This window comes from Furipterus horrens, unplaced genomic scaffold (assembly GCF_987537825.1).
Source record: "Furipterus horrens unplaced genomic scaffold, mFurHor1.1.pri manual_scaffold_4, whole genome shotgun sequence".
Lineage (NCBI taxonomy): Eukaryota > Metazoa > Chordata > Mammalia > Chiroptera > Furipteridae > Furipterus > Furipterus horrens.
The window spans coordinates 185,040,816-185,067,077 of NW_028327174.1; the positions used below are offsets into that span (position 1 = coordinate 185,040,816).

Genomic DNA, 26,262 nt, shown 5'->3' on the forward strand with positions numbered 1-26,262 from the left:
AGCGTCAGGAGTGAGTGAGAATTTCTTTTTTATGAAAAGGGATATAGAGGCACCAAACTGATGCAGTATCTGTAATATTAAATTGACCTGACATGGTATTTGCATGAGTCACAATTGCAGAGTTTTGAGCAGTTTTGTAATTTGACATTTAGGAAAGTACCATATTTATTCTCATGCTTTGTATTCATGCTTAGTATACTAAAGAGGATGCCAGCTTTACTCTGTCATTTAAAGCAATATGATAAGGGTATTCAATAATTGGGTGCCCTAAATTTCTGGATGAGAAAATTTCCCATTCTGGCCATGAGAAGAAAGACTGACCAGCATTCTTCTTTTTCTCCTTTCATTTCAAAACTGTGGTTTTTAAAAATAAGCAATAATTAAGTCAGACCTCACGAAGATTAATTTTTGTTTTTATAGTGTTATGGCATAAGCTCTAATATGTTACTCTGACAAGTAGCAATTCCACAAAATTTGTATGTAGATGTTACACACATTATCTTTGTTTCTTTTTTAGACTAGTGTTGACTTAGGGGAAAGTTTATTCACAGACAAGTAGTGGGCACAAAGTCAAAATGGAACTGTCTGATAACTTACAAGGATCCTTTAAAACTGCCAAGGGAACCTGCAATTTGAAGCCAAATTCTACTGATGGGCAGTTGGTGCCATCTTTATATGATTCATGCTCCTGAATATTCTGAATGAATATTCAACATACACCAGCCATTGGGGACATCAAACAAATACTATCCCTGCTGCAAGGAATTCATTTTTGAGTGGGGGAGGCTGGCATGGAGACAGATACTCTTAGGAAAAGGAGATCTGGGTTTGATTGGAAGTCCTAGCAGGTAAAAATGGAACAACCAGGAAGGATGCTTTGCCTGAGGATTTCCAGTGTCCCCAAGGCAGGCACATGGATGAAAACAGATGGGGCGGCAGCTTCGAGTGGTCTGGGGCCCAGCAGCAGCCAGGATGGCCGGAGGAGGCCAGGGTGCTTCTGTGGGCTGCGCAGGACACGAGCTGCCTGTTTCCTGGCCTGACTCTGGGTCTGGTTCAGACCTAAGACATGCTCTAATCGAACTACCCCATCTTTCAGGAGAAGAATCAGTCCTCAGAACTTAGCGGAAGTGTTTTGTTCTGTTTGCAGCTGAAAGGGGTGCTTAGGAGGCCACACAACCATGAGATCATTTTAGAGGCAGACAAATTGGCCTTTGACTCTGGCTGATGGAACGAGAGGCACCTGCTGGGCTGAGTCCTTGGGTCCACGCTCCATGTGTAGATAAGGCAACAAATGCAGTTTCCACGACCGCCCCGCAGCCCCTTAGCTGGTTAACTGTGGCCCCTTCCTCTCTGACATTTGCCTGTTACTCTTTTACTGCCTTCTGCATAACTGTTGTCTATTACCCCTTCCACTCATAATCCTGTTACCATGTAAATTACAGTTCCCTTGGAAGAGCCAGATTTTCTCTGTGCTCCTGAGTTTTTTACTCATTCAAGAAACATTAGGCCCCTGCTTTTGTACATAGCACTGTGCTAGGCTCTGGGATCCCAAATGAACCCCTATTTAACTTTCTGAAGCTGTAACAGAGCCCTGGAGGAAAGTCATTCCTGCCTTGTCTTTTGAGAGGAAGAGTCTGGTAGGAAACTTGGCCTCCAATGCGCATCCCTGCCCCTAAATAGTACGCAAGCTTGTTAATCTCAACTATGACAAATGTTTAGATTCTGTAGATGTTAAAGGCTTTCCTGAAAGTATCCCATTCCGCACTATTTAATAGATGTTCACTTTCCTCTGCAGCTGATTACTGACATGCCTTGGCTTTCTCATCCAGGAATTATGGAAACAGGGTCTGTCAGTGGCAGGAGGCCAGGCTGTGTGTGTTCTACTCACGACACAATGCAGTTTCCTTGCCTCTTCACACCCGTGCATGCTGCCCACCCTAGACAATGACATAGAAGCAGTATATTGATCAGTGTCCACATATATGCACACCACGCACACACATATATAAAGCATAAGAAGGAACACTAAAAGTGTTGACTCTTGTCTCTGGAGACAAATAAACATTTTTTTCCAACCAAAAATGGATGTAATTAAACTATGTATTGAAAAAAATAGCCTCAGTGTTTAGAGATGGTAAATATATCCGATTTTAGTGACAACCAATTTCCTGAATTTTAAGCATTCAGTGAGTGAGCTGCCAATTTTGATTTTTGTGTTGCTTTTTACCCAAATGACTTTTTTTTTTTTTTTTTTTTTGGAGGAGGGGGCAAAAGCAGCAATACTGTGTTTGAATATTATACTCTGTATCTGGCTCTCCTGTGTATGTTAACCACTTAAATGTCATTATTCTGCTTCGGTTTTATAGTGATTGTGAGGCATTCAATGCAAGTATACAATTATTTTCTCATTAAAACCCAGTGTGTGCTGTGTTTTTATAAATGCTGGCTGCTTGTTTGACGGTGGGAGGGAGGTCAGAGGACTGATTAGTCAGCGGCAGCCAGTGCCCTTGGCCTGTACTTCTCTCTCAGGGTCTGCTTCTTGCACATTTGAAACCAAGAAAGCAACTTAGCTGGAGGAGCGCTACTCTTACAAGTTGTTCCCAAAGCCGCTGTTGCCATGTGGAGTCCAGCTGCCCTGGGTAGAAGACAGAAAAGACCCACAAAAATGTTACGGGTGCTCTTGATGAGCGAGGGAGACGTCAAGGTCAAAGAGGTGGTAGGACAAATGTAAAACTCAAGCAAGCTTTGCCTGTGGCTTGTAGGCTTTCCTTTTTATTATTAGCTTCCCAGCACCTGCAGTTGGTTTTCCTCTGAAGACTAGAGAATTGCAGACTTTACACGTTAGTCAGGAAACGTCCTCTCCAAATGTCCTTTTGCCCTCCCTTCTGCCTCATCTCTCGCCCTTCGGTCTCCAGCTGCTTTGTTCCAATCAACCCTTGCGCTTGTGCTCCAGACCAGCTGTTTCCTGCTTTTCCTTACCTACCCCCCTTCCCACCCTGCCCCTCTTCCTAGGGCTCTTCTATAGCTACCTCTTTTTTTTTTAATTACCTTAGAGAGAGAGGGGAAGGGAGGCAGAGAAGCACCAATTGGTTGCCTCTCACACGCACCCCAACTGGGGACCAAACTTGCAACCTAGGCATGTGCCCAGGCCAGGAATTGAACTGGTGACCTTTCAGCTCATGGAACAGTACTCAAACCAAGTGAGCCACACCATCCAGGATTCAACACCTCTTAATTTCTCCCCATTTATGTGACATCTTTTTTTCAACTATACCTTCCTATTCTGAGCATCTGGGGTCTTCCCTGTGACACCTGTCATGGGTGGCGTCTTCCAATCTATGTGGAGAATACAGCTCCTTTGAAAATTTGATCAAACCAATAATAATGTGTAACATTTATAAAGCACTAAGAATGTGACAGGCACTTCCATGGTCTCCACATGTAACCTATTACAGCTCCATGGGATGTGTTATTTTGATTTCCACTTGACAGGAGACATGCCACATAGCTCGTAAATGGCAGAACTTGAACCTGAGCACTCTATTCAAGGCATTGCTCTTACACTTTTTCCCCCCAGAAACACACATTGTCGACCTCACATGCAAGGTCCAGCAGATCTGGTGATGCCTGGGAGGTGTCGGCAACCCTAAATCATCTCACTGGACTCCAGGAAGAGTGCTCCAGTGGGTCAAGGCCAAGGCCGTGATGGGGGCCAGCGTCAGGGGGAATGTGGGCTTTTGGTGGGAGCAGCAAAGAAGTTGCTTCATTGGAATGAATTCCCTGTGGGCTTTCAGGAATCAGCTCTCCCAGGAGATGGTGAGAGAAGTTGACCCAGGCATCCCAGTTGCCAAAAAGGAATGAAAAGTGACCGCAAACTGGGTGATGAAAATGTGCTAAAATTGAATTACCGGGATAACTGCACAACTCTACTAGAAATCTCTGAATGGTGCATTTGCAATGGGTACGCTTTATAGTATGTAAATTATACCATGATGAAGCTGTAGCCAAACAAATAAATAGATAAAATGAAAAGAAAAAAAAATAAAGCAGAATAAGAGTATGGAAAGGGTGAAGGAACCCACACAACCTTAGGTTGAAAACAATGAGTGGAGTCCTTCATGCCAACATGCGGCCACCAGCCAATGAGGAAGAAAGCTTGCTATCCTGGGGTGCCCCCCAGGAACCAGGACCAGTAGAGTTGTGATGGGCTGTGGGTTCACATGTCCTGGTCCTTTTCCTAGCCTTTCTAAAACCCGGGGCATTAGGCAGAGCCGGGTGAGTCAAGGTACAGGGGACTGAGATTCGGTGGGCAGAGCTGCTGGGCACGGCTGAGGAAAGTCAGGGAGTGGGATGTGGTGTCAGGTATGGTCAGAGTAGAAGGTACTTTGGAGGGACTCTGAGGAGGCTCTTTCTGCAAAACCACCCATGTGAAGCATTAACTCCTAACAGGCCAAGGGCAGGTATGCAGGCTTTTTGATCTCTGATGTAAAGCATCGGTCAGGAGGGAGGGAAAGAGAACCTGTGGCTACTACCTCAGGATCATCTGCTCTGCTTTTCGTTGGTGGCAAAGAGACTATCTTGTGGGACACATGAGGCCGTGAGGTTACTTTGGGGCCTGCTCATGTTACTCATGGGATTCCTGGGCCTCAAGAGGGTGGTGACTATATCCTTACACAGAACCCACACCGAATTCAGAATTGGGCTTCTAGAATTGGGCTGCTATGCTAGGTGCACAGAGAACAAATGGGGAATTGAAAAGGAGCATTCAAAAGGTTTTGAATATGCCAGATATCACCAAGACAAAGAACGGGGGCTGGGAGTAACTGCAGATACTACCCTGGCCATTTCTGAGGGTTGCCAAAGCATTCAGATGCTTTCTCTCAGAGAAGGAAGAATGTTTGCATAATAGCCTTTACAAAAACAATTTCCCCAAGATAAAGTAACCTCAGTGTCCATGAACCTCAATGGGAGAATGATCACGATGCTTTGTTCTACGTACACAGGTGGCAGGCTCTGAACAACTTGGAATGCATCTGCTGGTATCCTAGAGAAGTAAAACCACAAAATCTCATCTCCCTCTTTGGTTTTTCTCTGCCTTCCCATTTAGACAACATTCTGTCTCTGCAGTGATTAGCTGGTAACATCCACGTGACTCTGGAAAGCACTGTTCTCAAACGTGAGTGGACATTCACATCACCTGGAGGACTTGTTAAACCCAGATCTGGCCCCTGTGCCCAGAGTCTCCAATTCAGTAGGTCTGGGTGTAACCCAGAAACTTTCTAGCCTAGAGTTGCTGCTGGTGGTGGTGGGTGGTCCAGTGACTTCACTCTGAGAAGCTGTCTGAAGGGTAAGTAGTATGTAGTGCCTGGGCATACCACTTCTACTTGGGAACTGGGAAATTGCTGCATGCTCTGTAAGCTACAGATTCAGCCACATGTGGTTCTGGGCTGGTATGAGTATTTGTTGGGGGTTCTTATGTGTTTGTCCAGCACAGCAACTCACCACGTTGTGGGTGTTGGAACACCAGACCTGAGACTCCACCCAGACTCTCCAGTGAAGACTCTGATGGGTCTGAGCAGATTAAGAAGAAAATGTAGAGAGGATAATGTCTATATATGTCAAGACTTTAATTGCAGGCAAGGAATTAGTTTGACTCTCGGGAGAAATTTCTGTTGTGTAGGATGATAGCAAAATCAGGACTCAATAATATAACTTTGTTTGAATAATAAGGTTGCATGATTTGAGTTAGATGCAGAATAAGAGGTATTATGTTGCCTAAAAGTCCGTTACGTTTTTTCCGTATGATGGCTCTAGTAGTGCTTAGTTTTCTTGAACTTCATTCAAAACAACGTTGTTAGATTGTATTGTGACAGCTGTAATGTCAGCGTGCATTAAAAAAAAAAAAAAATCAAAATTGGTGACTTTTTGTGCAGCCATTTTAATACTGAAGATGGAAGAACATGCAACATTTTTGGCGTATTATGCTTTATTATTTCAAGAAAGGTAAAAATGCAACTGAAACACACACAAAAAGATTTGTGCAGTATATGGAGAAGGTGCTGTGACTGGTACTACTGATATTTTGGCCAAATAATTCTTTACTGTGGGGCTGTCTTATGCATTGGAAGATAGTTAGCAGCACCCCTGGCCTCTACCCACTAAAATAGCAGGAGATAGCTGACATACTCAAAATATCCAAATCAATAGTTATTGGTGAAAATGAAAAATGCATCTTTTATTTTTACGGAAAAACTACTGACGTTTGGGTACAGAGCAGTATTTCTTGATTCTGACTCCACCTGGATCACCTGCAGAGCTTCAACGTTTGGCTTCAATTAGTTTGAGTTGGAACCCAGGCATCAATATGTATTAAAAGCATCCAGGCTCATGGAGCATCTCTATCTAGTGCTGTGGTTTGAAATCCATTACACATTAAGATCATCAAGGTGATTTTTAAAAAGATATTGGCACTTGGGCCTCATCCCTAGACATTCTAACTTATTTTCTCTAAATGGGGCAGACATGGATATGGACATGTGTATGCTTCGGAGTTAACTGAGGGGTAAACGAGCCACAGGGGAGTACCGTCGTCATGCTCTACCCTGGAATAGGTGCGCACGGAGGAAAAGCTCAAGTGGACAAAGGTCCAAAATGCCACAGGGTGATTTCTGCTGTGGGAAGCCGTGACCATTCATTCTTTCCATTTGTCCTGATAAGTGCTTGCTTGCCTATTTTCATGGTATAAATATGCCTATAATGGCTGATTTCAAGATAGCAAGAGTTGACTATTTAATCATTGGTGGAGGACAAAACTACCATGATCAGAAGACACACACAATGACTGGAGTTGTAGGACTAAAGCCCCCGTTAGTAAGAGCCTTCATTTGCCTGGGGTGGCTCCTATGAACCAGAGGCAAAAGGTAGCAATCAAGGGCTCAGTATTCTGACCATTGGATCATGATCAGTCCTAGATATCGAAAATCCCAGCCCAGATCACATGCCCACCTGTATTACCAGGGTCAGGGGAGAAAGGTTGTTGGGAAGACCAAATGTGTGAAACAGTAGAGCCTGTGTTGCAGAAAATTTCCCGCTATCTACCAGCAATTCCAGTTTTAAGTGCCATTGTCTGTCTGGCAAATGCTCAGCCTTGGGGATCAGGCAGGGAACCCAGATTTGGGGCCCCTCACTTTTTCAGTGGACCCATTGACCATGTGTTTACTCTAGGTTGGATTTCTGACTTACAGAGTTGCTAGGAAGTTTAAATAAGTCATGTGGAAAGTACTTGGTGAGTAGTAGGTACAACTGTGTTCAGAATTCACTTTCTTTAAAGTTCTGTATTCAGTCAACAAGCACTTATTGACAGCTTAGTATGTGTCAAGCTCTGTGCAAGTAAAAAAAAATTAAAAAGTTTTTTTTAAAAAATGGTTTCACCTGGAATTGGGGAAGCTTATTGGGGATGTGGAGCCATAACTGCTCCAAGGTCAGGCAATGTTTTCACACCTGCCTATTAACTAGACCCTACCCAGGGATAACCTTTTACTGTCTTAGCATGCTTTTAATTTTTCCTCTCACTGTAGGACCCATAAAGGTGTGGTTTTCTGGGCCAGACAAATCCAGGTGATGAGAATGTTTAATAAAATCCAGAAAGATTCAGAACTCATCAGTGGAAGATCTAAAGGTGCTAGGAGCTCACAAGGAGACGTTTAGGAAGGAGCTCCCCAAGATGAACGTGAAGGCTACAGAAGCACCTTATCGATAACAGGAATGGTGGAGGGAATTCCTCTCAATGTTTTCAATGTTTTGGGCTCACTCAAGATGGTCACCTTTGCCTGAAACTATGAAATGCGGCCAGTAGATGGCAGTGGTCCCTGGGGTTAGGAGGGCGTGTCTCACCCTTCAAGCAAAACGGGACTCCATTGAGATCCACAGGTAGCCGCTCCAAAAACACCGCAATGCAAAACCATCGCTTCTGCAATCCTACGTCCGGGTCAAAGGCTGCACTTTACTTACACATACCTGTCAATGGGAAACGGACTGTTGCCACCAGGTGGCAGCAGACATCTGCATGCTACCTGTAAAGCCCCACTAGCTCTGTACTTACCAGGCATGGTGAGACCTTTACATGGATTACGTATTTCATTCAATTCTTACAATGCTCCTTTGCAGTACATACTATTAGTGCCATCCGGTTTCATAAATGAAGACACTCACATTCAGAATAAGCTGCTTCGGGTGATGTGATCAGTGGTGAAAGCGGAATTCAAACCCAGGTGGTCGTGCCAAAACCTGTGCTCTTACCTCCCAAACTTACCTTCTCATTGACTTGAGAAGGAAACAATGCTCCAGCCCTGGTCGTGGGCCAGCTCAGTTTTCTCTCAGGGCAGGAAAGCCTGTCTTCAGCACAGACCAGCACAAACAGGAAGGTGGTATCACCGACCGCTGGAAACGGCTCTTGTATGTGGGCGTGGCTAAGACACGGGGATACCAGGAGTGAGGCATCCAGTCTCTGCTAGAAGCAGCCACGGTCACTAAGAGCCAACACTCACTAAAATTCTGGCTCTTTCCAACAGCTTCCCTGAGCACGCAGGCATGTGGACTAGGTTACGACACATGCCTACGGAGTTACACAGATGTTCTAGAGTCTTATAGAAAGCATCTCCAGCTCTCCAACCTGGAGCACCTGCTGTCTCTGGCTCCTACTGTTCACATGTACATAAATATACGCACACACATATTATGGAATCACCCCAATTGTAAGTCTAGGGTTAAAGCTAGACTGTCCACAAAGAGACCCAATGATTAATTCAGTGGCTGAAAGAAGAGAGTTTATTTCTCACATTACAGTTCATGCATTTGTGGTGTGAGGGTAGACCTGTTTTAAGCAGTCCCTCAAAGGCTCAAACTTTTTCCACCTTGTTTCTTCATCACCCCCAGGACCTATTGCCATGGGTGTGGTCCAACCTTAGGAAGTGGAGAGATGTAGAATTCCATTTACTGGAATAATAGGTATGCCCATTCCCTGGGTCTTCAGTAGCTGTGACTTCCATGAATTGATGAAAAGAGACAGCAGACTGGCTTCTAGACGTTAGTTAACAGTAATGCTAGGGTTTCCACTGCTACCATGAATACTGGCAGGGGGGTGGGTAACTCAAAACCCAAAGGAAGAAGCTATTAAAACCTTCATTGAGCCCTGGCTAGGTAGCTCCACTGGTTAGTGTCATCTGAATATGCCAAGAATGCAGGTTCAAGCCCCGGCCACGGCACACACAAGAATCAACCAATGAATGCATGAACAAGTGGAACAACAAAATGATGTTTCTCTCTTTTTCTCTCTCAAATCAATTTTTAAAAAAGAACCCCTTCATTGAGGTTGCACATCCTCCCTCATGACACAGTCCACATCAAGTTTATCCCTTTCTATAGTTCTAACACAAACTATATGGAGAAGAGCAGTCAGCAGGACAGATGAGAGGGACACTGACCTGACCACTGGTCCTGGAAAGTCCTCTAGATTGATCAGGATACCACCAACTGTATCTTAACACAAAGGATAACGCGTGTCTCCTTGGACAATACAAAGGCCACTCAAACTCCCACGTCATGCAAATCCTACAGAACATGGGGGCAGTGCGGATGTGCCTAACAAGGACTCATGGGGAGGCTTAGCCCGGACAACAACGCCACAAAGACTATCGCTCACAGATACAGTTAAGTTGACTGTGTTCAAATGCCCTTCAGTCATGACACCTGTGTCTCACGCTAGTGCAGCGGAAGATTCAGAGCCGCTCACGGTCATGCAACCGCCTGGACTTGCACAGGTTTCCCTGACTCTGAGTTGTAAGCCATACAGATTGACCCAAAAAAGGTTCTCGTGGCTGCCAAATATGTTTGTCATGTTGTTCAGTCTGGGTTCATCTCTGCGGGTTTGCAGTGACCCCATGCTTATCTCCAGAGCTGCTGGAGCGTGGCAGTGACTCTTTGCTGGCTCTGGATAATGTATTAACTAAAGAAAAGGGATATTCTTTAATCACAAGTTCATGAGTGTTTTCAGGAGGGAAGCACCAGCCAGCCTGTCAGAGATGCTTAGTCATAGTAACTGAGTTTATGAAATGCATCTGGTCTTAGTGGAGACTGGAGAGGGAGTGACACCGAAGGCCTGCCATGTAGCTGGGACCTGCCTAGGAAACCAGCTCAATATCAGAGACCCCCAGCCCAAGGAGACATTGGGCTTTGCACGGACGCTGGTGGCGGTGAAAGACCTGGGTTAATGAAAAAAGCCTGTGCCTTAACAAAAAGAATGAAATCTTACTCTTTGCACCAGCATGGACGGACCTAGAGGGTATTATGATCAGTGGAATAAGTCAGAGACTTACATGTGGAATCTAAAGAACAGAACAAACAAAATTGAAACAGACTCACAGACAGAGAGCAGACTGGTGGTTGCCAGAGAGCATGGAGGTTAGGGAGCTCTGTGAAAGAGTTGAAGGGATTAAGACAGATTGGCAGTTACGAAATATCACAGGGATGTCAAGGACAGCATAGGAAATATAAGCAATAAGAGGGTGATAACCACGTATGGTGCCAGGTGAGTACTGGAAATATTGGAGAGGGGGACACTTTGTAAAGTCCATGACTGTCTAACCACTTCGTTGTACACCTGAAACCAACACATAAATAATATTGAAAGTACACTGTAATTGAAAAAGGGAAGATGAAGCTTGTGCCTACCTCCCCTCTGTGGTTGCTGTATTGCATTCTGCCTGTAACAAGGCTGTCTGAGTATTTACTGTTGGAATCTGAGTGCCTTCAGCAGTGGGACATTTAAGATAATTAATGCGCGATTAACACACATGTATTCTCAATGCATCTTCACACACATAAGTCACATAAGCCATCTGCTCGGTCCTCAGCCATCAGGCTGCTGGCTTGGAAAGGTAAAGGCGTATTATAAGGGGAATGACAGTACTGCTGTGCACATGTGTATGCATGAACTCGAGCCCCCATTTAGTTTTGCGGGGCATACACCTAGGAGTGGAGTTTCGGGGTCACATAATAATTCTAGGTTTAACTTCATAAATAACTGTTAACCGCACGCACATGAGAAGTGAGCGGTGAAAGATGGCTGTTGGAGAGAAAGTGCAGTGAGCTGAGGTCCTCCCCAATGGAAAGGGGATGCCTGCCTCTTTTCTAAGCTGAGAGCAAGGGGATTCGAGGGGCCCTCAGGCAGCATGTTGTGGAAATCGGGGACCATGCAAGTTGGCATGTGACCTACCAAAGGGCTGCGGGTGGTCCCTGCCACCTAACAACATAGCACAGAGAGGTGGCTGTGTGAGTGTAGCGCCCCTCCAGAATGTGTGGGTGCAAAGCATGGCATGGGTTTCCCAGGGAGCAGAGATGGGTATCCCATCTAAAAGAGATAGTGTGAGGTTTTCTTAGGTCCCCGGCATGAGGGCTCCCAAGGAGCTCGAGGTTTGCCTATGGCCTGGGAGTTGCAGGCAGTGAGAAGGGGCCAGCTGGAGCCAGGCTGCGTCCTCCCACGTCAGGGAGAGCCCAGCGGTGAGAGGCGAGTCTCCAAAAACAGGAGAGATCGTGCTGGTGTTGAATTCCTTCCCTGCCCATCTCAGGACCGTATTAATTAAAGAAGGTCTTACCTCACCTCCCTCCTTCCCAGCCATTTCCCATTCCCAGCCCTAGCAAGGACGGGAACCTCAATAAGTGATCTGGGACGAGAGCTGGAAGCCCAGGTGGGAGGGAGAGCTGCTACCCAAGCTTTGCACCCCTCCCACGGTGGACATCTAGCTTAGAGCTGCAGAGGAAGGAGGATGAAGTTCTCAAATTGTGTTTTGTGACTCAGGGTGGCCAGGAGCACTTTTCGTTCCTATGAGTGATTGGCAAAGTGACAGGCCCAGCCATAAATATCACCAAGGAAAGGCAAAAATAAAAGTCATTTAATGGTCATACCCCATGAGTCATGCCTGTTCAGTATGTATGAATTTTACTTCCCTTCTTTAAGAACAAAGTGTGTGACCTGACTACGAATCTGTCCCTTTTGTCCCGGCACTGAGTTTGGCAGGCGGGTGATGCTCTATACCTGGAAAAAGTTTGTCCTCTCTCTGTGAGTAGACTGTTCACTACCTAACCTCGCTGCAGCACCAGCCTGTGCTCCGCAAGCAAATGGCCATCCACTGGGGGCTATTGTAGGAAAGGGGGTGAAGTTGTATGTCTTGCTGTGGGGACTTGCAGGGGGCAACTTTTCCTCTTCCTTTTCAGCAGAGGCTAACAGGACTGCCCTTCTTTGGATGAGAATAGAAACATGGGGCTGAAAGTTACTAAGCAAACTTGTTAAGACTGCAGTCTCTCCAAAAGTAGTGGCCAATTCTTCGTAAGTCCGTGCAAGGGCTTGGAACATTGTTTGCTTGGCAAAAAATTTACAAGAGGAACTCCACCAAATGTGACCCGTCCATACTCATCATACGTGAAGGCAGGGCCGCCTTGGTCATGACCAGTGGGCCTGTCTCAGAATCACCTGGAGGACTTACTAACAGATGGCAGGGCCTCACTCTCAAGAGTTTCTGAGTCAGCAGGCTTGGGTGGGGCCAGAGACTTCATTGCTGACATGTCCCCCAGGGTGACATTGATGTGGCTGGTCCTGGTCCTCAGAACACACTTGGAGAACCACTGAACTGGACTATAACAGATTGGCTGGGTTACCTTTGGAGACACCAATTTGAAATTTTCAGCATCTGAAAAGAATTCTTTGCCCACCCTCCTCACCTTTGGGCAGAAACCACAGAGCGGGTTTTCAAGAGCTTCCTGCCCAGACCATCTCAGGCCCTTGACCTAAAGCATTCCTTGCTGTAATCATGGAGTACTCATTCATCTGCATGTGGCTTCTAGTTCATGTAAAGAAGAATCCTGAAGTTAGGGAACCCCCCAACAAGTACGTAGTGACCGAGATGCTCCTGGGGCCCACTATGATTGGTCCTAGTAAGGAAGTTCAAGGTTTTCCCTCCCCCAGTCCTCTCCCCTCAAAGAGGACATAGGCAGCCTGCATGTTGGTAGGAGGGACCAGTGTCCTTCTGGTCAACTTTCTTTTTCAGAGGTCCATGTGGATTATCACTTTCTTATCTTTTCACCCACAGAGCTGGTGTGATCAAATAGGCATGGGGCGGCCTCCCACACAGGACCATCCCCCACTGCTGCTCCGCCTCCTTAGAAAGTCAAGGAGAATAAGAGTGGGACCCAAAGGAGAGGGAACATAAAGCTTCTGACCGTGGTGTGTTGGCCTCAGAGAAGCCTGTCCCTGGAGCAATTTTGTCTTTGCATCTGGTTTGCAATCTGCGTGGGCCTTAGTGGGCCTGAGTGCCGCCTGTATTTTAGAATCACCAGGGGGAGCTTTCTAAAAGTGCCCAAGCTCACCCTGGCCAAGTAGCTCCGTTGGTTAGAGTATCATACGGATACGCCAAAGTTGCAGGTTCAATCCCCAGTCAGGGCACATATAAGAAACAGCCAATGAATGTATGGATGGGTGGAATAACAAATCAATGTTTCTTTTTCTCTCATTTCCTTTCTCTAAAATCAATTAAAAATAGTAAATAAAAATAAAAAGTGTCCTTGCTCAAAACCAGCCCATCTAGACAGGCATCTGTTTTGTTTTTAAAGAATATAATAAAGAAAAACCAATGTCCCCCAAAGGACATGTGAAAGAATGATACTAGCTTTATTCAGAATGGCAAAAAATGGAAACCGGACAATGGGAAAGTAAACTGGTTGGTTACTGGGAGATATACTAGAAATGTATATCTTGTCTAATCACACAGGTGTGTGGGTATCTCTGTGAGAATAAATAGTATGTATACGTGAAAATAAAATTTTAAGCTATATGCAAGATTAGTGCACTTCCCACACTGTATATATTTTATGTCTTGATTAAAAAGAAAACTATGAAATATCAATGCGGGGACCCTACTCCAGAGACTGTAATTTAGCTGAATATTCTCCAGGCTTCCTGATGATTCTCTCGTGCAGCCCAGGCGGTGAAGCCTGCCGTAGAGGTCAGGGCCAACCTTGGTATAATCCCAAGGCTAGAGGGACAAAAAGGGGCTCATGCACTGTCCCCAGGGTTTTGCCCAGCATGAACTTGTTTCGAGTTGCCTTGAAAGGAGAGCAAGGCTCAGGTGTCGTGGGAGAATCGAGCAAGTGGAACCTGAGACTGGCAGGGGCAGGGACAGGCTCTCCCAGGCCTCTCCAACCTCGAGAGTACCTGCATTGCTTATAAAGGGGCGCAGCACCTGCACTGGGAGAATATTTTCTAACCTGGATCTGGGCTTGATAGTGACCTTAAGGGCCGGCTCAGGATCCCTTTAAGGACACTTTGAGTTTGGGTTGGCAGAAGATGCAGTGTATCAGCGCTAGTCTTTCCTCCTCCTCCTCCTTCCCCTATTCCTGAGCCAGGGCTGGTGGCTTGGCATGATGCCAAGTCTTGATTATGCTCCTGGGTTTGGTATATTCATGGAGTAGATTCAAACATAGCTGTATTGTGGATTTATCAAAGGGGAGATAAAAGGATTAATAATACATAAGTGGGTGTCTAATGTTCATGGGTGGAAATGGAGGAGTAAACAATGTAAATGTTACCAATCCAAGGCCAAGAAATAAAATTAAAACAGAAAGTGCAGTGCCTTGAACATTGTTTCTAGGAAGCCTATTGTTTATTAGCTGTGAGAGAAACATAATCACAGCAGGGGAAAAAGTTCAGAAAATGAGGTGCAGATGGAAATTGTTGAAAGCAGGTAAATTGGCTCTTTGTCACCGATTAGAAAGTGACCTGGAGGAATGTTTGTGCAGAGTAGGGATAATTGATGCCTCAAGGTGGGGTGGGGTGGGGTAGGGGTGGGGTTTCAGTTTGAGGAAGCATGTCCAAATTATGGAAAAGTTTAAGAGTTTATTTGAGCCAGAATTTTGAGGACACGCCCGGAAGCAAAATCTCAACGAATTGAGAAAATGCTCTGGAGAATGGAAGCTTTGCAGCTTATTTTATCCATTAGCATCAAAGGAGGTAACCCAAGGAAGGTACATGAAATGCTTTGGCAGTAGATTAACGAGGCAGGAGAAAGCAAAACAGGTTACTCTCTAGGACTGGATAAAAAATAAAACAGAGACACCTACTTCTTTTACACTGGTGGGTACAGGATAGCTAATAATTCACATTTACCTTCACATAGAGATGGTATGTGAGGGACAAGATAACAATGAGGTAGCTTCTGCAGTCTCGTGCTCTGGTGCTAGGAGTTGTGCCTTTGAGGAGTCTGGAAAAAAATTACTCTGATATTTCGAAAGTATGTTATCCTAGATGCATAATAATCGTGGACAGGGCTCACTTAAGGTAAAGACTGACCTTTGCTATGGAGGCTACAGGCCGGGGATGAGACTCCCCACATGGCCTGGCCAGTTAGGGATTTATGACCAGGCCATCCTGGGTGGTCACTCTCGGTCACTGAGCTTGTCAGGCCTGCATGCTGCCCCCCAGCTTGCCAGGTTTATTCCATAACCTCTTTTTTGTTCACAAGTATTTAGAAAAAGTCATGTTCTCCAGATAGAAGCACCAATTTCAGTAGCGGCAGTTTCATTTCAAAAATACAGGATCGGGCAAAAGTAGGCTTACAGTTGTGAGTACATGAAAAACAGAGTTTATTCTTGTATTATTATTTGTTAATTATTGTATTATTTTCCATACAAACAATGGTAAACTACTTTTCCTGCACCCTGCATTTGAAGGGGGTTTCCCAGCTATGGTGATGTGGAAATCAGTGAGGGGAAGGAAGGATTCAGAAGAAGGCGGTTTAACATAGTAGTGTTAAAAGGTGAATTGAGGCATATTAAGAAATTTCATAGTTTATTTGAACACAAATCGATTTGAATTTTGGGGCCCGCTGCGGGTTGATGAAACCGGGGCAACTAGCAAGGAGAAGTGGACCTCTGATGCAATAGAGTGAGGATGGGTTTGCAGCAGGAGTGGCTATAACCATTCCCACAGGATACCTACAGTGCTGGGGGAGTCCCTCCTCTGCAGGAGGCTGTGGGGGCCACCACGTGTCCACACCAAGCCTGCAGACCGTGACCTAGGCTAGTGTAAACAGCCCCGGGAAGGGAGATCGAAGTACACCACAGCCAGTCACATAAAGAGCCCTCTGTGCCCTCTCTATGTCCTTCTACCCAATGCCAAAAATCTGTGGACACAGAAGGGGGAGGGGTGTTTCAGCAAGAAAACCACGCCCCTCACTCTAGTCTTAAAGGTATAAATCAGGCTGTCCTGGGGTGTGGGGGTGGGGGTGGAGGGGTTGGCTCCGACTTGAATATGAGATAGACTTCCAGATTCGTATACTTTTAAGTCTTTTTTTTTCATAGCTACTTCAAACAAAGTTTTATTAAAAAGGAAATCTCAGAGCTGTTTCATGATGTTGATAGTGCAGAAGATAAAAATGTTAGAAAGGAGTATGACAATTCACCAAGGCTTAGGAAAGAGGCCCTCTTCATATCATAAGTTATAAAAATAGAAACTATAATAGAGGTGACTTTGCAAAGTGTAAATCTCAAGTTTTAAGAACAGGAATGAAAGCGCTTCAGTGACAGGGAGTGACTGACAATTTAGGGAATCAGGCTGAGCCGGCGCGAAGAGAGCCTGCCCCCTAGCGGGAAGGAGCAGAAATGACAGCTAACGAGAACGACTTCTCGTCCCCACCCTCAACCCACAGGGGCTATTATCGCCTCACTTTGTAACTGGGAAATCTGTGGCTCTGCAAGTTAAGCGATTCAGCCAAGGTCATGTCTACCAAGGACACTGCTGAGACAAGCCTCCAAACCCAGGAAGATTGAAGCAAATCTCCTGGCCGCCACTGCGGAGAGGGTGGGGAGAGAAAATTAGCTCCAGTCCAGACCAGCATGGAGGGAAAATCGGGGACTTGGGCAGTGACAGCCCAGATGTAATCTGAATCCTTTGCCCCAGCAGGTTTGACCACAGGGGTGAGTAAAAGTGTGTGTGATTGAGAAACAGAGAAATGGTTCCAGTCTAATGCCTGGCAGAAGCAGCCTTGTGGGAAAGGAGCAGAAGGACCGCAAACCAGCCTTTCCTTGCCTTCTCTCCCTTCAGGCCCCGCCACGGGGAACACTATGCGCAGCCCACCCCAGCCTGCGGCTGGCCCAGTCCTGGGGAAAGACAGGCCTCTAAGGCAAAGGCACTCGCAGCAGCTCCGACCTGAACTTGGCTAAGGATGACCTGGCCTGCCCTTGGCTGAAAAGTTTTCCCTGCCTTTGGATTTCCTCTTGGACTCGGGCCTCTTCAAACCACACTGCAGGAAGTGCTACTCCAGACCAAAGAACGTGGACTCTAGAAAATGGGGATTTGTGGAAGTTTTACAACTAGGGGAGTAACCGTGTGACATCTTACACTATCTCTTGCTCTTGGGGTCTGTGACTTCTCATCCTCGGCTCTTCTTTCTCCTGGTCACTCCTCTTCAGTGTCTTTTCTGCCTCCTCCTCCACCTACCCCACCTCTTCTAAGAATTGGAAAAATCCTTAGAGATTCTTCAACGAAGTAAATTGGGAGTTTTCAGGACTCATGCTGGACCCTGTCTTCTCTCTACACTCTGCATAGATGAGCTCATGTTTGCTCATTCTTTGGAGGATCTCTACAGACTCATGACACTTAATTAAATTCATGTCTAGCCCAGAACTCGAGTCCCATTTATCCACTTGCCTATTTGATATCTTCATTTGTGTGTCTCATGAGTATCCCAGACTCTGTCTCCTTCAAACTGAACTTAATGTTTCTTCAGGAAATCCTATGGATTCTATGTCCAAAGTATGTATCCAATGTATTCACTTTTTCACCACCTCTCTACTTCTACTCTCACTTGAACTAACAGCATCTTTCCCACTTGACTTGCCACGGCCCTTTCCTCCTGACCTTGCCTCTTAACAAACATGACCCTCAAGTCATTCTCCATAGAACAACTAGAGTAATCTGGTTAAACTACAAATCAAACCACTTTAGTCTCATACATAAATCCCTTCATGGCTACTTTTTGTATTCAGAATGAAATCTAGTATTGTACCATGACCTGCCTCCTATCTACCTGTGTTAGCCATGAGTGCCGCTCATCCATGTTTCCATTTCTTCTCTCCTTCTAGGCACATGTGGTGATTGCACTTTCTCATATCCTCCAAGTGGAGATAAGACCATGTGACTTGCTTTGGACAATGAACCGTGAGTAAAAGTGATGAGAGCCAGGACATGACTGTTAGTGCAGTTTCTTCTCCTGCTGCAGTGATTAGGGAAACAGTATTGACATGTGGTCCCCCTGGCTGGTTTGGCTCAGTGGATTGAGCGTCGGCCTGCGAGCTAAGTGTCGCTGGTTCGATCTTCCAGTCAGGGCACATCAGAGAAGGAAAACTCTGACTCCAAAAAACCTCCGCTGCCTTGCGGCATACCTCTTCAGGGGAAAGGCTAAGGGAGTAAACCCCGACAGAAAATCCGGAGCCGGAGTCCCTAAGGCGGTTTGACGTTGTAGTCAACACCGGCAACTCCTGCGGTGCACCTGAAGCCAAGCTGTATTGACTCCGTCTTTCCCTTGGACCCTTCAGCTGCGAAGAGAGGGGGGTCTGCTGCATGGGCAACAGCAGACCCTCCATATCACCCTGCCCAGGCTCTGTAGCTTCAGCTTCACTGGAGAGGACACTCCAGCGTCATCGCAAGATGTCGATTCAACACGGGAGGAGACAGATACCGTGTCACTCCCGAGTCGAACTGCACAACCATTCTCGGCGGTGCAGATAGACTCTTAAGAAGCTACACCATCGTCTCTCGAGATGGACGGCTGCCGCCAACGGATTGACATGTGGTGCCACAACATTGAAGCAGCCTGAATTGCTGGTGAAAAATGCAGGAAAGCTACCCTGAGAGTTTGCCCAAATTTATAGTATGCTTTTCATGAGTGAAAAAAAAAAGAGAGAGAGAGAGAAGCATCTGTTGTGAGATTTGGGGGTTATTTGTTACGGCAGCAAAACACAGCCTCTCAGACTGATATACTTCTTATAGAAAGGGGGGTTAGTTGTGGAAATCTTTTTTTCTTAATTTTTTAAATCCTCACTTGAAGATATGTTTATTGAGTTTAGAGAGAGAGGGAGAGAGGAGAGAGAAAGATTGATGTGACAGAAACCCATTGGTTGCCTCCATACACACCCTGACCAGGGATCAAACCCACAACTTAGGTATGTGCTCTGACCAGGGAGAGAACCCATGACCTTTTGGTGTATAAGGCAACACTTCAACCAACTGAGCCACCTGGCCAAGGAGTGGGAATCTTTTTTAAAACAAAATCAAAGGACACACTTTTTGTTTTGTTTTCAGAAAATGTTCTTGTTTTTCATTAGACTATGAAAAAATGAACAACTGGCTCTTATTAATTATTCACAAAAGGAATCACAATGGAGCGAGTTTCTGGGTGGTCCAAGGAGCAGGCACATATGTATTTCTGATAGGTAATGACAATCCTAATTAACAGCTCTGGATATGGATAGGCAAGACTGTGCCATGGGATCGGGAAAGATATGGGTGAAACTTTACAGAGAGAGGATTGATATGAGGAAAAGGCACCTTAGATGTATTTAAATATCATTACTAAAGTTAAATATTAACCAGGAAACACATATTATTCCCCACCTCACCCAAGTAACACCTGCTTCACTTTCCCCTAAGTTTAAAATACCCTGGGAAGGAATGGAGTGATCCAAATTTGGCAGAAAAGGGAACAGTTTGTGGAAGGCACGTATATTCCAAGTAGGACCGTATCTTTGGCTCCTTCTGCTCAGACTCCTATTACTACAGAACTTCAATGATGGGCAGTGTTAATAAGAACTTAATTTAGAGAGAGGGGAGAGGGAGGGAGGGAAAGAGAGAGAGAGACAACAGACAAATAGAAAAGTAGAAAGAAGGAAAGAAGAAAGGAGGGAAAGGAAGGGAAGGGAGGGAAAGGAAGGAAAGGGGGGAAGGAAGGACAGAGGGAAATAACTCTGTGGTGACACTGGGGAGTACAGTCTCAGTGAGAGGTGAGAGGTGACCCAACCCTTCCTAGGGACCCCTTCAGCACCCTAAGTGGTAGCTGGCATTGTTCTGCCCCTCTTTCCCAAGGGTGACTGTACCTTGGGAAGCTCACGCTGGAATGGTGTGGTCTGTACCAGTGAATATAGGGGCTTCTAACTGAGCTGGTCACCAGGCAGAGCAACCAGACAAAGGCAATTCTCAGAGCTCCTCTTCTCCAGAACACATGAGACATCACCAGATGATGGTGGAAACAAGAATGTCCACGATTGTTGACTCCAAGGCTCTGCCAAGGCATTCCATGGGCTACAGTCCCTATTTTACACTTCAGAGTCCCCTGGTGCCAGGGACTGAGTAGGTGTCCTGCTGGGCATCCTGGGCTCCATAGCAATGTTCCATATAAACAGAATGGGGCTGCATTGATCAGATAGCACTCTCATCCTGAACTGTGAGCCGTCTCGTCTGGACAACTTTTTTTTTTTTTTTTTTAAAGGACAAGATCCTGTGCCCACTGTGAAGTTCATTTCCCACAATACCTACCATTGAGGTCATCCAGGTCAGTTCACAGCTAGAGGCCCTTGTTGTGACTCTGCCTCCTGGGTTCTTTGATGAGACCACAGATGGCCTCAAGGTTGGGACACCTGGCTGAGTAGAAAGCTTCAGGTTGGGCCATATAAGCCTAGGTTCCGGGCAGCTTGGGAGATCCTGGGAGTTTTCCTCTGGGGAAATGGATAGTGAGCTGGTTTTCCAGGCCTGTGTGCATTCTTTACGGAGGAAGGGCACCGAATGCCATTGTTTAAGCTGGAACCCGCTGCCTGTGTTGGAGTTTGGCCCACCTGACCCTCCCACGGGGCTGCCTCTGGGATTGTGGTCCCTTGCTGCATCACTGGCTCGTTATCAAGCAAGCCTGGATCTCTTTCCCGAGGCAGCCTTTGCTCGGACCCCGTGAACTGGCTCTCGTGTTTTATGCGATGACGGGTCTCCTGGTGGAGGGTTTGGGCGGAGCAGCACACCTGCAACTGTGGGCGCCATGGGGCCCCGAGGACCTGTGGATAGCCTCTGTCCACCTCCTCCAGCATCCCCGCTGCCTCGGGCTCCACCTTGTCCAGGAACAGCGAATGCCTCCTCTCCTTGTTAATCCAAACAGCACTGACCATGGATTCAGCGGGAGCAGGTGTGTTCCCTCCTGAGAAAGCAAGGCACAAGCACGGTCACCGCCGGAAGGGACGTGGGCAGCTCTCATGAAAGGAGGCTGTGCCCCAGATGACACAGAGGCCAGGTACCCAGTACATTATGTGAGTGTACACGCATGTACATGCACACACGCGATCCCACTCCCAGATGCTCACACAGGTACAGTCCCTCCCGACCCTACTCATTTGCAACTCACACCCAGGCAAGCTGTCTCTGCCTCTCTTTCTCTCTTACACACACAATCATTCATTCATACAACAAATAGTTATTGAGCACCCATTATGTGCCAGGCATTATTTTCCTCGGTCCTAGAAATACAGCAGTGAACAGGGAGACAAAATCCCTGATGCATTCTGGTGGGGTAGAAAAGCAGTAAGCAAATGAATATAATAAAATTTTCGGCAGTGACCAATGCTATAGCGAAAAACTCAAGCATAATAGAATTTAATAAGAAGCCTCAGTTTTTTATTGCATTGAGGGAGTGACCCCTAGGACGAGCGGAGGAGCTAGCATTTCAGGCTGAAAGAAGGTCAAGGAGCGAAGGCACACTCGTGGTCACCTGTCAGGATTCACAGACACTTCCCTGTGGAAAGGACTTCACTTACAGGGCTGTGTGTTGTATGATTCTAATACTGGGTTTACCACCCAAGGTGGAGGAAGACTGGCCATTATCCTTCCTTCTTCCTACAGACTCCGTTCTGGGAACACAGTTGCAGCCCCCATTGCTTCCCTGAACTGGCTTCAGGTATGAGGATGCAGACTGAAGTCTCTCTTCTTCGCGGGCATACTCTCACTACCTTGTCGAATATGATAGCTTCCTGTCAATGCTTGGTGGCAGTGAGGGTTATGGGAATGAATGTCTGAAAGGCATGTTCCCATAGCAAATCGGTCTATGACCAGCCTGCCAGGCCCTCTGAAATGAAATGTCAGTGCAGCTCCCGTGAGCATTCTGGCGTTTGTCCCCTGCAGGAGGCCCTGTCGGTGACAAGGTGTATGACAGGAGTGGAGAGAGAGTGTTGGAGGAAGAGAGTCAGAGGAGCTCCAATCGTGGGAATCCTGGAGGACAGAGGACCAACACACCCATCTCTGCCACATCACAGCCCCGTGGACGCGAGTCCCAGCGGGAAGACAACACATTTGTTTCTGCTTCCTTCCTGCACGACTGTTTTCTTAGGGGAACAAACCTTTACAGACATGCAACGTGCTCTGTACTTATTTGCTCACAGAGGAAGAGGGGGAGATGGTGCTTCCTTAATCCCCCCTCCTTGGTTGCATTTGCCAGAAGATGCGGGTGGGGAAGAGGCATTTTGAGCTCTTCCTTCATTTCTCTCTTCACCCAGACGAAGGGACAGGGAATGGAGATCTGAAAAGAGGAGCCACCTGGCAGTGCTGTTGGGAATGTCACATGAAATGCACAGAGAAACCACCCAGCCCAGACATGAATTCTCATCCCCCGTCTCTTCTCCATGAGATGAGTCCCCCACGGCCTGCATGTCACAAAAGCACATGCCTTTTGGACGCCAGCCACTGGAGCACAGGACCTTCCTGGACCCCAGCCTGTGCTTCCACAGAGCCCTTACGTTGCGTCAGGGCAGTGAAGCTCCTCCTTGGAACCAAATGTCTAGAATTTAGATCCATCGCATAATACTAAGACAAGACAAAGAAAGCTAATTCAAGGGTCCTTTCTGCCATTAATCAACCCCCAGGAATACCTGCCTTTCCAAACACAACCCAGTGTCTTGAGACCCTGAAATCTAGTTTTAGTGGGAGCCGATCTCAATGTCCCTGTATCCTTCTGCATGTCCGTGTACTGGACACAGAGAAGCCCTGTCTTAAATGTCCTCTACGTGCTTGGCTTCATGACAGAATATCTCCTGTTGTTTCCCCCCATTAAAACTATTTAATTGTGGTAGAACACACATACGATTTAGCATCTTAACGACTTTAAGGGTACAGTTCCGTAGTGTTCAGTACGCTCAGACTGTCAGGCAGCAGATCTCCAGAACGCGTTTCGTCTTCCCAAGCTGACCTCTGTACCCATTAAACCCCAACTCTCTGCTTCCCTCTGCTCCTGGCAACCACCCCGCTCCTTTCTGTCTCTGTGAATTTGACGACTCCAGGTACCTCATGTAAGTGAAGTCACACAGTATTTGTCTTCCTGTGACTGGCTTCTTCCGCTTGGCATAACGTTCTCAAAGCTCAGGCACGGTTAACTCAAGGTCCAGCCTATGAATGAGTTTCCTTCCTTTTTAAGGCTGTAATATTCCTCTCCCATCATTTTGCCTGATCCCTCTGTCTCTCCGTGCTCCTCTTCCTCAGCTTGTCTCTTAAAAAGGTGAATGTGCCAGAACTCTAATTTTCATCCTAGCCTCTTATCAAGTTACACGTTGACCTGCTGCAATTTTACCCATGCCCGTGGCTTCAAGTACAAATCTTCGTCTCCAGCCCCCATTTTTTCCCTGAGATCCAGGCTGGTTGGAAATCCTAGAGACAACTCTGTCAATTGTAGCATATTCACAAACAAATTTCTCTCTCTCTAGCCAATATCTTTGTCTTCTGCATTTCCTCTCTCAATGAACAGCACCCCCCATCTACCCCACTGCTCAACTATAGGCAAGATTGCTTTTTTGTCTCCCTAGCAACATTTTCACCTTATTTTTGTCAGTTTACCCTGATTTCCTCCTGGAGCAGGGAGCTCTGAGTTACAGAATGCAGGAGGAAGGGCCAGCTGGGAGGGGCAGGGGCAAGGGATGGTGAATTCCATGGGGAACGTTGAGTTTGACTTGTCTTTGGTACATGGGTTTCTGAGTCTGAATTGCAGGTGTGTTAAGGATGGTGCTTTCGTTAGATAGTGGTTTAATTTAATAAATATTTGATGAATGAATGAATGAACGAACACCCTTGGGGTTGAGATAGGTCTTGAGGAAATGTTCAGCTTAAGCCTGCAGAGATGGGGGGTGGGGTTATTTGGCTGTGACAGTTCAGTTCAAATGGATCTCATTGGTTGGCAACAGCCCAAGTAATGGGAGATGGTTGCCTTCAGCTCAGAAGTAACATTTCTGTCTCCAAAAGGTAGAGCCCTTCCTGTCCAGGTTGGTGAGGTCCCTCTGGCTCCTGATTCCTTTCCAGCCTGACCTGCTGCAGGCGGGCTGCTCAGTGAGTGCTGAACTGCACAGATAACCATACAAACTCCCAGGCACAGCCTCGCCCTTTCAAGGGACCTTCCCACCTCCCTTGACCTGTTTCTCTGTTAGAGATTGAAGGCCTGGGGCTTTACCAGCGCTTGATTTCTGAGCCCTGTGTCCCTAACTTCCTCCTGCAATGAAATCTGAGCTCCCAAAGAAACAGGCTTCTCCCCACAAAGAGGGGGCTTCTGTGTCTCATTGCACCTCCCTGGCTGTTGTTGGAGGCTGTGATGAGCAAGCCCCCCGAGCCAGGGCACCTCCTGGGACCCTGAGCCCTGCACTTCCTCTGGCCAGGACCCAGGCTGCCACGTCTTCTTCTCTCTCCGGAGCCAGTTTCTTGGGTTTGCAGGAGGTGCTTGGGTGAGACCCAGCCAGGAAGCAGAGCTCCCTTCTCCCCACCTGGCCTAGCAGGGGGGCCCCGCCTGACTGACCTGGCAGACCAGTCCAGCAAGATCAGAACAGAAGACAGAGGCCAGGGAACAGCAGACTGCTGGCCAGATGCCTGGCCGAGGCCCCTGGCTCAATAGGCATGAGGATGGAGTCCAGCAGGGCTGCCCTGAGCCAGCCTCCCTGCTCTGGCTCCCACTCCAGGGGGCCTGCATTCCTGCTCTGCCCCCCCAGGAAGGCCCCCCAGAGTCCTGGCCCTGCCCAGCCTGCAGCTTGGGGACCCCCCAGCCACATCATCCACCCACCCACCCCCAGCCAGTTCCTCCTCCCTTCCACTGCTGCTTCCAGCACCTGCCCAGCCCTACCTTTTGGGAGCACCAGGAGCTGGGCCTGGGCCCTCTGCTGCTGCCTCAGGCCCTTGTACTGGGCTCGCAGGAGCTGGATGCTGAGTGGGGGCCCTTTCCCTGGGGCCTGAGTCCTGGAGCCGTCAGCCATGAAGCAAGACCCCAGCTGCCAGAAGTGGGCCGGGCACAGGCTGGGGCAGGGCAACCTCTTCATCTGGATCCGGGAGAAATGCAAACACTGGGTGGGGCGGGAGTGGGGAGGAGTGAGAGGCGGAGGGGCTAAGGAGGGCTGCGGGGGTGTGGAAAGAGGCAGGGGAGGGAGAAAGAGAGAAAGATGACCGGGAGGAAAAGGGAAGGAGAAGGAGATATTGGCAGGGGGCGGAGGAGGGGGTGCGGGGAAGTGAAAAGAAGCAAAGTGGAGAGAAATGTAGGGTCAAGCGAAATGGTCAGGGAAGGAGTAAAGGTAGGTGTGGGATGGGAGGGTGGGGAGGGGAGGTGGGGTGGGTGAGGGGGAGGAATAGTCCAGGGGAGGAGGAATACTGGGGAGCAGGAAAGGAAGGGGTATGCAAAGAGGGAGGGAGGGAATGGAGGAAGAAGGTGATAGAGGGTGGCTAATGGATGAGAAGAGAGGTGGGCAGGGGCAGCAGGGGAGGCAGGAGAAAGGAATGGGGGGGTGAGAGGCTGGGGGGCACCGGGGTGAGGGGAGGGGCAGGCGACAAAGAGAAAGGCAAACACAGCTGCTCCAAGGAGGCTTCGTGTCCCAGGTCCTTCACTGCTTGATCCTGAAGTTTAGAATCCAGTTCTCAGAGGCCTCCCACCTGCCGGCAGAGCTGGAGCTGATGCTGGGAATGCCGAGCGCCCGCCCAGCTCACACCTCTTGGACTGGACCCTGGACAGGCATCAGCAAACCTGTCCGTTCAGTTTGCATTTGGAAAAGAAAACACCCTCTGCAGCCTCACGCAGAGGGTGCCTCGGGAATGTGCGTGCTGCAGGTGTGACCCAGCAGCAAAGTTGTCCCCAAGAGCCCCGCTCACCCCCAACACACATCTCAGGG

General features: G+C 47.4%; 1 protein-coding gene across 1 annotated transcript; it reads right to left on the reverse strand.

Moving 5' to 3' along the window:
• Positions 1–19,409: 19,409 nt before the first annotated feature.
• On the reverse strand, positions 19,410–25,665 carry CUNH9orf152 (chromosome unknown C9orf152 homolog). The gene is made up of 2 exons (XM_090275954.1): positions 25,230–25,665; positions 19,410–21,284 (listed from the first exon to the last, which is right to left on the reverse strand). Exons 1-2 carry the CDS (start codon positions 25,420–25,422, stop codon positions 20,758–20,760), a joined length of 720 nt encoding a protein of 239 aa, XP_090132080.1. The 5' UTR covers positions 25,423–25,665; the 3' UTR covers positions 19,410–20,757.
• Between the last annotated feature and the right edge of the window lie 597 nt (positions 25,666–26,262).

Bases quoted from the DNA above. Each gene is read 5' to 3' on its own strand.
- CUNH9orf152 (XM_090275954.1), bottom strand. From the start codon at position 25,422: ATGAAGAGGTTGCCCTGCCCCAGCCTGTGCCCGGCCCACTTCTGGCAG. The intron at 21,285-25,229 runs GTAGGGCTGGGC...TTGCTTTCTCAG, and splicing joins GCTCCTGGTGCTCCCAAAAG to GAGGGAACACACCTGCTCCC.